Source organism: Clarias gariepinus, chromosome 3 (assembly GCF_024256425.1).
Source record: "Clarias gariepinus isolate MV-2021 ecotype Netherlands chromosome 3, CGAR_prim_01v2, whole genome shotgun sequence".
Classification (NCBI taxonomy): Eukaryota; Metazoa; Chordata; class Actinopteri; order Siluriformes; family Clariidae; genus Clarias; species Clarias gariepinus.
In genome coordinates, this window is record NC_071102.1 from 2,632,641 (window position 1) to 2,642,635 (window position 9,995).

Consider the following 9,995-nt stretch of genomic DNA (forward strand, 5'->3'; position numbering starts at 1 on the left):
TGATATGCTAGGTCACGCTGAGATGTGTGAAGTCTAAAATTATGTTTGCTGTCAAAAAAACAGATTCAAGCATCTAGCTTTTATATAATGTCTATAAAAGGCATATTTTGTAAGTAAAGTCGGAGCAAAATGGTCGTCTGCTTTCTGAAAGAGTCGTTCTGATACAGAAACACTCATAGGCTTCTAAACACAGAACCAATGACTGCTTAAGAATCTTATTTTGGTTTAAATGTGCAATGTAAATGTAGAAATAAAAAAAAACAGCAAAATCTAAAATGGTTGATTTGATTTATTTTAAGAAAACTTTCAATATTGCAGAAAAGATTAGAGAAGAAATATCGATGAGATATTAGAGAGTCCTGGTTTAAGAGATGTTCAGGAAATTCTGGGAAAGAATTATTCTCCAATAAAACGTATATTTTATCAATTTTGTCAATAACACTGACAAAAAATAATTTGATGAATGTGTGTCACTAATCATATTCACAAATAACATTTTACAACATAAAATTATATAATAAATGAAATAAAAAAAATAAATTATATACAGATACAATTATGTAATACATATAGAGTAATTGGGTAAACATTGTTCAGTGTGTATTTTTAATTAAATGCATATTTAATGCACAATACGAAATTTAATCGAAGCTGTAAAGTTAAACATGACTGTTTGGGGTTTTTTGTTTTACTTTCTGCCTGATAATAATTTTTTTTATTTTATAGAATGATGATTTTAGTGGCATTTGATGATGAAGATGATGAAGTTGTCACAGGTCATTTCTTGATTTATGATTTTAAGTCAAATCATAAGACAAAGTTGTGTTATGTTCTGCTACTTGTAGCTACGTTAGATGTCACTAGCTAGTTAGCCAATAGTTGCAAGCAGATGCTAATGTGCTTATGAGTTCTTTAGCTTCTCCAATTATTTATTACTTTGTTGTTCTTGTCGTGGATCACATCGTGAATTTGATTATATAAAAGATTATCATAGTTGCATTTTAATGTGCTTTTAATTTAAAAACCCAAAGAAATAACAGAATAAATAAAATAATAATCAACATTAATACGATTGCAAGGTGGACCCCACGTTTGGAAAGACGTGGTCTGGACCTGTGTGTTAAATCAGGCTGATGGGGTCGAACTTGGACTGAACGATGTTGACTAATAATATTAGAAGTGGTTTTCTGTGTGAGCTGTCCAACACCTACTACTGGGGCATCAGGTGAAGCGCTCATAGAGATCAGACAATCAGTGATTGATTTCAGCGCCACGTCATTGCGCAAGCTTCTGAGCAGTCCTAGATCTTCATTAAAGAGGAGGTCGACAGCAAGAACACCTTCTCTCTTTACACAATATTTGCTATCAGGTGCAATGTAGTCTGTGTCAAACGTATGGTGGAGCACCGCGAGAATCACAGGACGACTCGCTGGAAGAAAGAGACAAAAAGAGAGAAGTAATTATTAACACAGGATGAGCGGGGTGATTCACAGCAGCTTGGGAACATTATATTCTAGAGACTTTTTTTTCTTTCTTCTGACTCAGTAGTAATTGTTTGTGTTCAGGATTATACACCACTGTCTATCAAAAGCAATAGTTAATGCTACAGTAACATAGGACCGTAATCTTTACTCTTAATCTTTAAAAGAGCAGCTTCGATGTCCGTTCCAGCCCGAGACGCAACAGGGACAAAAGCAATGATGACGTCACACTCCTCCTCTAAAGACACTTCACGGAGAGAAAGACGATTTTCCAGCCTCTTTATGACGTCAGTCTCGACACCCAGAGTGTTTCCGAGTTTCATCATGAAAAACTGCAGTACATTTGATCCTGAAAACAAAATAACACAGCAAATGTTTGAGATCAGTGGTACGTATAAACTTAATATCTATTATAAGCTCTTCTGATTAGAAGACACATTTATGTTTTAATGCAAGATGGCGGTCTCTAGACTATAGAACACACCTGCATGCAGTTATCAACATTTCATATACTTTATACAGTTTATTTATACAGTTTATACTTTTTCCATTGTTATATATATCTTTTTTATACTTTATTTTATTGTAACAGTATTACTACATGTTGTAGATATATTACATTCTTATCTACAGTAGTAGCATTTGCCTCTTCTTATTTCCTTTCCTTTTAGATCACAAACAGTCTTGTAAGCATTTCACTGCATATCATCCTGTGTATGGTTGTGTATGCGACAAAAATAAAATTTTAATGGGTAATCATCATCATGGCTGGATTGGTAATGTGACCTGGTTTGTTTTGCTTGTGTCCGTCCGCCCATCATGCAGGGACAGCGCCCCATTGGTTTGTCTTCTATACTGACACCATAAGCCCAATTACATTTTTCTTCACCTGTATAAAATCTTTTCATCCTATCCCTCCATCTTCTTCTCCATCTTTCATGCCAGTGGATAGACCTAATGGCATGGTGATTGGGAAAAGCTACTCAAGAGAAAACTTCAAGGCAGATGCTACCAGATGTGTAAAAACTTGCAGTAAGGGCTGCTGGAGTACCCTCTACCTCACTGGCAGTGCCAGGGTTCAGTGCAGCAGCATCAGGCAAATGTAGAAGAGCAGGTGTCGAGCCATGAAGAAGAGCAGGTGTGTATGTGGCATTGAATTAGTTTTTTGTTTTTGTTTGTTTGTTTTTGTTTTATAGTCCATATAGTTGAATATGAAAATCCTATGAAACCAGTAGTTTCTGAATTGCTAACCAGACAAAAAATAAGTTTAAAAAAGACTAAAACGAACTTGACAAACCTGAAGGCATGATGACGGAAGCTGAACCTCACACTTCACACTTTGGACGTCTTTTGTTGTGTGGCTTCAAAAAGTCAGGCATTAGTTTCAATTTTAGTTTTGTATAAGACCCTGCCCACCACCAACCACTTCTTTGTTCTTTTTGGATTAAAAAAATAGACACTTATTAATTTTTTTTTTTAATATAATACAAATAAAATACACATATACACACACATTTGCCTTACTTCACCTTTGACAGAAACCCAAAACCTTTTGTACTGATAGAAATTCCACACCATTTTGTACCATTATAAATATTTTACAGTTGAAATTGTAAGTATAAATGTATATGTATTTTTATTTATACTAAATACTTTCATATTTATTAATTCACCAATATTAAAATCATTTAAACATTATATAAAAATAATTAAAACATTAACTAAGTATAACCAGTGATGCAAATGCTATTGGCGTACTTTAATGTTATTAAAATATCAAATATCATTAAAAATAACCTCAATAAGAATGCAAAGGTTGAATTTTTATAATAAATAATTAATTAATAAATAAAACACAGTATACTAACACCTGCTGGTTTATGTAATGTCTCTGAGGACTTGTCTGTGTGAACCGCATTAATAAACTGGAGTCTCACGGCTTCTAGCTCAGTGTTTGAAGCCTTCCTGTATCTTACACCTATTTCCTGTTGATGCTGTACCCAGGACGCGTCTCTGTGTTTTAGCTTCAATACAACTCTGACATGGCAGGCCACACTGAGTCAGTCGAAGTGCAATGTCTAAAATTTTGTGTGTTGCTGTAAAAACCCCTATGAAAGCATCGGGCTTTTATATAATGTCTGTAAACACATACCAGTCTGTCGTTTACAGTTGGCATGATTTGTAAGTGCAGCTATAGAAATAAAAGACTTAATTAGGATGTAAATGTTGTCTGCTTTCTGAAAGTCTTGTTGTGATACGGAATCACTTGCAGGCTCCTAAACACAGAACCCGTGAATGCTTAAAGATCAAGATATTTTTGTTTAAATGTTCAATGTAAATGTAGGAATAAAATGGACAACTTGATCCGGGATAGGCAGTGTGATTTATTTTTTAAATACTTTCAATATTACAGAAAAGAATACAGAAGAAGTATGAATAAATTAATATCAATCATCGCAAATAATGCTGCTAGAAAATATTTTGATGAATGTGTGTGTGTATGTGTGTATGTGTGAGAGAGAGAGAAAGAGAGAGAGAGAGAGAGAGAGAGAGAGAGAGCAAGTGTAAATCCAAAGTCTTTTATGCAGCAGAATTACAGAATTTCAACATGTTACTAATATTCACAAAACTATAATCATCTTCATCATTACTGCTAATGTTACAAATAATACATTTTTGGATGACAATACAATCTGAGGGTAAATTTAATAACCCTATTAACACAAAATACACCATATGGCCAAAAGAATCTGCACCCCTGCCCATCACACCATATATGGCGCTTCCCTAATCAGTTACCACAAAGCACACTCGGCTCACTAATGCTCTTTTTACTGAATAATAACAAATTCACACAGCTACGTTCCAACATCTAGCGGAAAGCTTTCCCAGAAGCGTTTATTATATAAGTTTATTATAATATGATGTTAATGTTAACAAGGCACACATGGGCATGATGGTCCAGTGTCTACAAACATAAAGTATGATGTAAGACTCCTAAAAACATGCTTTAGCAATAATTTTATAAAAGTTTAATGCTTGATTCTGATTGGTCAGAGGGTGTTGATTAATTTTCTACAACAGCAGTTCTAACAGTAGATGCATATTGGAGGTGTAGGTCAACAGTGTATACGCTATAGAAATGGATTTTTTTTTTTTAATGATCAGTGTTCTAGAGATGTTTTGTGTACGTATATATTGATTTAACGATAGACAGCCTTAACTGATTTACATTTATGGCAGACGACCCTTATCCAGAATGACTTACATTTGTATTTCCTTACACATGTGAGCATTCGAGGGTTAAGGACCTTGCTCAAGGGCCTAACAGGGACAGCGTGGTAGTCGTGGGTTTTGAACCGGGGCCCTTCTGAACCGTACTTCAACGCCCTAACCACTGAACTATCCCAGACAAAAGTGATTGACCGACATCTGCTTTGAAATCTTGTAAATACTTCTCTGTTTCTTTCAGCGCCTTTGAATTACGCGCACATTTCAACAGTCCCACGTCTTCATGAAAGAGACAGTCCACAACCAATACGTTGCTCCTGTTAATTTTTCGTCTGCTGTCTGGAGCAACGTAATCCGGATCAAAAGTGTGATGGAGCACCACGATAACAGCAGGATGGATTTCTAGGAGGAAAAACATAAGAACTACAGTATATAATAAGGTCAACTATTCAATTAAAATGAAAATAAATTTCAGGGGAAAAAAGGCTGCATTTTTTAAAGCAGTGAATATGAAAAAGTCTCTCTTTCTCCTCGTGAACAGGTACCTGGTATCTTCATGAGAGCTGCTTCAATGTCAGTACCAGCTCGAGAAACAATAGGGATGAAAGCAAGGATGACATCACACTCATCCATAGAAGGCACTTTGTCTCTGGGACTGATACCCAGACGTTCCAAAATGTCCTTGTCAGAGTTTCTGACATTTCCAGTGACTGTCACATGGAATCTGGTTGACTTTGACCATACAGCTGAAACAGAATTGACAATGTGTACGGGAATAAATGTTTTAAAGATGTTCAAGAGGTATCCATCTTTCTGTGGGACAGAATCCACTTCATCCTGTTGCAAAGAAATTGAAAAAGTTTATTTGTAAACTCAAAGGCTTTAAGCAGATGACCTGGTAATCTACATTTTTTTTATCTTTCATATAAAATCACTTCTATTACAGGAATGCTGAATTCTTAAATACTTTCCTGTTTACAGATTTATATGAATGTATCTGATTCTGCTCTCATTTTATGATTGTTACTATAGTAGTACCTCATTCATACGTCGATGCTCCACCTAAACAAAATAAAAAACTTTCATTGCTCTTTATTCTATAAATTAATTTTTACATACAAATATGACATAAAAGGAAGGAGTCTGCAGTGTAAGCGCTTTGTTTTGCTTAACAACATGAAATTTGTTTTATTAACTTCAAAGGAGAAGAAAAAAAAAAGGCTGGTGTGTGAACGACCGATGACATTTATAGCTACTGAAATGCACGAGGTGTTCGAGACAGATCAATCATCTGACACCTTCAATCGTGAGGAATTTCATCATAAGTCCTGGTTTGACTTGAACACCCTTTGTAAGTAATAATAAGAATTAACTTCTTTTAACGATGTTTGATTAAAACCAAAGAAATATACATTGTGTCTTTATTTAGTAAATCAATTAATAAGCAATACTACTTTTGGCTTAATAAAAAAATCTACATTACCTAGAAATTTCTTTTATAAATATGATATTTAGATCACCTGCTTAATTAGTCGATGCGTAGTTATTACCTTTACACGTCGTTCTTGGCTCATGAACACAGAGTTAAACTGGTTCACTGTAAAAAAAATAATAATAATAATAAAAAAGATTTGAACTGCCTTTTTATACAGACAGGATACACTGTTACAATGTCAGCTCTGTGTTCTGTCCAGGATGAAACTTGCCTTCATTTCGTCCAAGTTCAGTCAGAAGTGTCTACAGCAACAGCAACAAAAAGTGTAAGCTCGTTTGCAGTCTGTATGACTACGGCATATAATATTTGGCAATGATACTTTAATATACACTATATTTCCAAAAGTATGTGGACACCTGGCCATCACATTCTTATGTAGTTCTTCCTCAAACTGTACTCACAAAGACGAGCACACAAGTGTATAGAATACTTTCATGCATCGTTGCGTTACACTTTTCCTTCACTAGAACTGAGAGGCCCAAACCCTCATCCAGACTGATGATGCTCCTCTAAACTTAACCCCATAGAACCATCAGTTTTGGGATGAAGTAGAACTCGAACCTCCTCAACATCCCAGCACCTGAGCTCACTTTTTTTTGCTGCAGTAATTTTTAGCTGAGTGAACACAGATCCCCGGAGCCACGCTTCAATGTCTAGTGAAAAGCCTTCTTAGAAGAGAAGAGTGAAGCACATTATAACAGCCTGTATAAATAAATCTGGATTGGGATGTTCAACAAGGGCATACGGGTGTGATGGTCATGTGTCCACAAACTTTTGACCATACAGTGTATCACTATCAATATATGAAGATGAATTCTGGATTCCGACTGGCCAGAATGTATTGATTACTTTTCTATAACAGCAGCTCTGACAGGTTTATATCAAATCTCAGGTTTATATCAAAGCACCTGTTCTAAATCATTACCGTTTTCATAATACCAGCTCATTCACAATGATTCATTAATTAGTTGAATTAGTTTAAGAGTGAAATAACAATTATTCACCTTTACAGATTGTTCTTGGTGCCCAATACGTTGGGAATAAAAATGTCTTCCTGGGGGGGAGAAGTCATTTAAATTATAAATACTCTAGAACATGTAAGTTCAGTTCCGTGCTCTAGTTGAAGGGACTTACCATCGTCTCCTGCCCAAAGAGTCAGAGCGAACTATAAAACATAATAATAAAAGTGTGTTAGAGTATGTGCAGTATGTACATCACAATACATAATCACGATCTATTGGTTCGTACATGTTTAAATTAGAAATCAAGAGAAAAAAGACATTTCTTTGGACATGTCATGGAATTAGGACAACTGTCTGGATTTACACTGGAACATGATCTGAATCCAGTCCACTGAGACACCCATGACATCACCTCTCTGTGACACAACATACACCCTTTACATACAGCAATGACGCTTTATGATGTCTCTAATACCTGTCTGTTCAATTATACACACAGTAATATATAATAATAGTATTAATACTCACGCAAATGATTTGGAGGAGGAGTAAGTAGATTAAACACGGAATAATAATAATTAAATCCAAAAGGCATCCTAAAGTAAACAAACAAACATCCAAAATGTAACTCATGTTGATTTTTGATCTTTAGCAGCAGTAATGAGAGATATTAGAGTAACATCAGGTTCTCCAGCTGTTTACTGTATCACACTGAGTGAAAGTGAAACTGATCAGATCAGTCACTCAAATGACTTTCATAATAACAGTCCATGGGCACATAGAGTTACATTATAATATTATTACACTAGAATTGCCTAGAAAAGTCGATGTATCGTTATATTAAAGCAAACCGACATTATTGTCTAAATTAAATTTATTTTATTTATTGGACTGTAAATAATAAATACGTACTGTACAGATCTCTACAGTACTGAAGCGAACATAATCATTCGGCGCGTTCTGTCTCCATCTGCTGGTCGGGTTTGGTATTGCGCGCAGCAGGCTGTTAGTATAAACCACTGTACTGTATACTGTATACTTTCTTATTCTTATTATTGTTGTTGTTGTTTCTTGGCGCGTGCAGCTTATATGCTATTCCATATCTTTAACTTACCCTTACTATCCACTTTATTAGAAATTCCTCTACATCCTTGCTGTTATCCACCCAGCCAATCATAGTGCAGCAGTGCACTCACTCACACACTCACTCACTCACACACACACTCACTCCCTCACTCTTCAGCACCACTTCATCTTGTATACAGTATCGCAAAGGGCCTAGAGCCCATCCCAGGACACTTAGGGCACCAGACATTTCATCACAGTGAACACACACATACACAGACATTTACTCACACACCCATTCACACACACTACGGGCAATTTAAGAATGCCAATTAGCATGTCTGTGGACAGGGGATGGAAGCCGGAGCACCTGCAGGAAACCCACCAAGCATCTCCTTCATCTATTAGTCTGGTTTGGTATTGCACTTAGTAACTACTTAGTTATTATTACATCCACCCATCTAGAAACCTCTGTTGGTCATTTGTGAATAAATGGAATATCCATAATTATTTCTTAATTTTGTTTTAGTATCCTTTTTATTCCTATAGGTTGTCTTATTTCAAACTTAATTTTAAAAATGCATGGTTAAAGCATGGTGTCTTAGTCAGTCATTAGTGTGAGATACAGGTTCGCTGTCTGGAATTTCAAATGCTGTGTGTAAAGATTTTTAGCTAAAAGTGGCCACAGGAGTTATTTTATACAGAATTATGAAGGCATGAGACCAGGTGTCACACATCTATGCTGTTTATTACCCACGTGGCGTGACTCAGTAAACAGTAGGAAAAAAAAAATCTGTTTGAGAGGCGTTATGCAGGACACACGGCCAAACTGCTGCTCTTTTACTGCTGATACATTTACTGCTCTTCCTACTATTTACTCATCGCATCTATAGATGTCCTTGGTCAAATCATCACAGCCCAGGCTCTTATTACACTCGCTCCCTGCAGGACTACTTCCATGTCAACCATAAGCTTGGAGGGCGAGGGGGTTCTGAGACAGAGGGCCTACGACCTGGGCACCCACACAGAACCACACTTCTTGCCCATTATGCTGACTGGACAGCTTCACTTCCCATTATACAGCACATCGACCAGTTATTCAGTACACAGTCAACAATTAACCTTCAGGCCTGCAATATGAGCATTAAATACAAAGTATACAATAAAGATGTTATTTGTGCTGGTTAATAAACCTAAATTATAATAAGGGTATATAATATTGTGTGTGTGTGTGTGCGTGTGTGTGTGTGTGTGTGTGTGTGTGTGCTTGTGATGGTGTCCCTTAATCTGATCTTTTCTCGCCTCTTCTGTCCTTCTGGCCCCAGCGCACACCTCCTCTCCACCCTGACTCACAGTCTGCATTACTGGTCTTTCAGTGCTTTAGCATCAGTGAAGGCATAAAACCTATAAAATAACAGAATTATGTATCCTTTCATAAGATAGAAAATAATAAAATTAAATAAATAAGGCCACTGAGTAGGTGTGTTCGCACTGTTGACTGTAGATTACTGTGTGAAACGCTTGGATAGATTTACATACGGAGGATTAACTAAAATATGGTGTCTGTTGGTGCTTTTCTCTATTTTTCATGGTTACATTCGTTCTTTTCTGTTTATGATTTTTCTCTGTTTTGCCATGTGACCCTTTTAGTCAGTTTTGTGGGGCTAGTGTAAATTCTTGAGGTTTGCAACAGACTCGTCTGTATTTTTATTTGCTCCATCTTTAGGAAATTAATAATGTCATAGTCTTAAACAATTCCTG

At 36.0% G+C, this 9,995-nt stretch overlaps 2 protein-coding genes across 6 annotated transcripts; both read right to left on the bottom strand.

Moving 5' to 3' along the window:
* Window positions 1-284: 284 nt before the first annotated feature.
* LOC128518474 (uncharacterized) lies at window positions 285-3,437 on the bottom strand. Of its 3 annotated transcripts, none has more exons than XM_053491604.1 (4): window positions 3,352-3,437; window positions 2,779-2,916; window positions 1,633-1,830; window positions 285-1,429 (listed from the first exon to the last, which is right to left on the bottom strand). In XM_053491604.1, the coding sequence occupies exons 2-4, from the start codon at window positions 2,786-2,788 to the stop codon at window positions 1,002-1,004; spliced, it is 636 nt and encodes a 211-aa protein (XP_053347579.1). In that variant the 5' UTR covers window positions 2,789-2,916; window positions 3,352-3,437; the 3' UTR covers window positions 285-1,001. The 3 variants fall into 3 exon arrangements, with proteins under 3 accessions (XP_053347579.1, XP_053347580.1, XP_053347578.1); XM_053491605.1 differs by having other exon boundaries at window positions 2,779-2,842; window positions 3,352-3,427; XM_053491603.1 differs by lacking the exon at window positions 3,352-3,437 and having other exon boundaries at window positions 2,779-3,310.
* Window positions 3,438-4,644: 1,207 nt separating this feature from the next.
* Window positions 4,645-7,884, bottom strand: LOC128518342 (uncharacterized). 3 transcript variants are annotated; one of them, XM_053491406.1, is made up of 6 exons: window positions 7,698-7,884; window positions 7,342-7,372; window positions 6,233-7,261; window positions 5,751-5,774; window positions 5,258-5,549; window positions 4,645-5,114 (listed from the first exon to the last, which is right to left on the bottom strand). In XM_053491406.1, the coding sequence occupies exons 3-6, from the start codon at window positions 6,284-6,286 to the stop codon at window positions 4,864-4,866; spliced, it is 621 nt and encodes a 206-aa protein (XP_053347381.1). In that variant the 5' UTR covers window positions 6,287-7,261; window positions 7,342-7,372; window positions 7,698-7,884; the 3' UTR covers window positions 4,645-4,863. The 3 variants fall into 3 exon arrangements, with proteins under 3 accessions (XP_053347381.1, XP_053347383.1, XP_053347382.1); XM_053491408.1 differs by lacking the exon at window positions 5,751-5,774 and having other exon boundaries at window positions 6,263-7,261; XM_053491407.1 differs by lacking the exon at window positions 5,751-5,774.
* Between the last annotated feature and the right edge of the window lie 2,111 nt (window positions 7,885-9,995).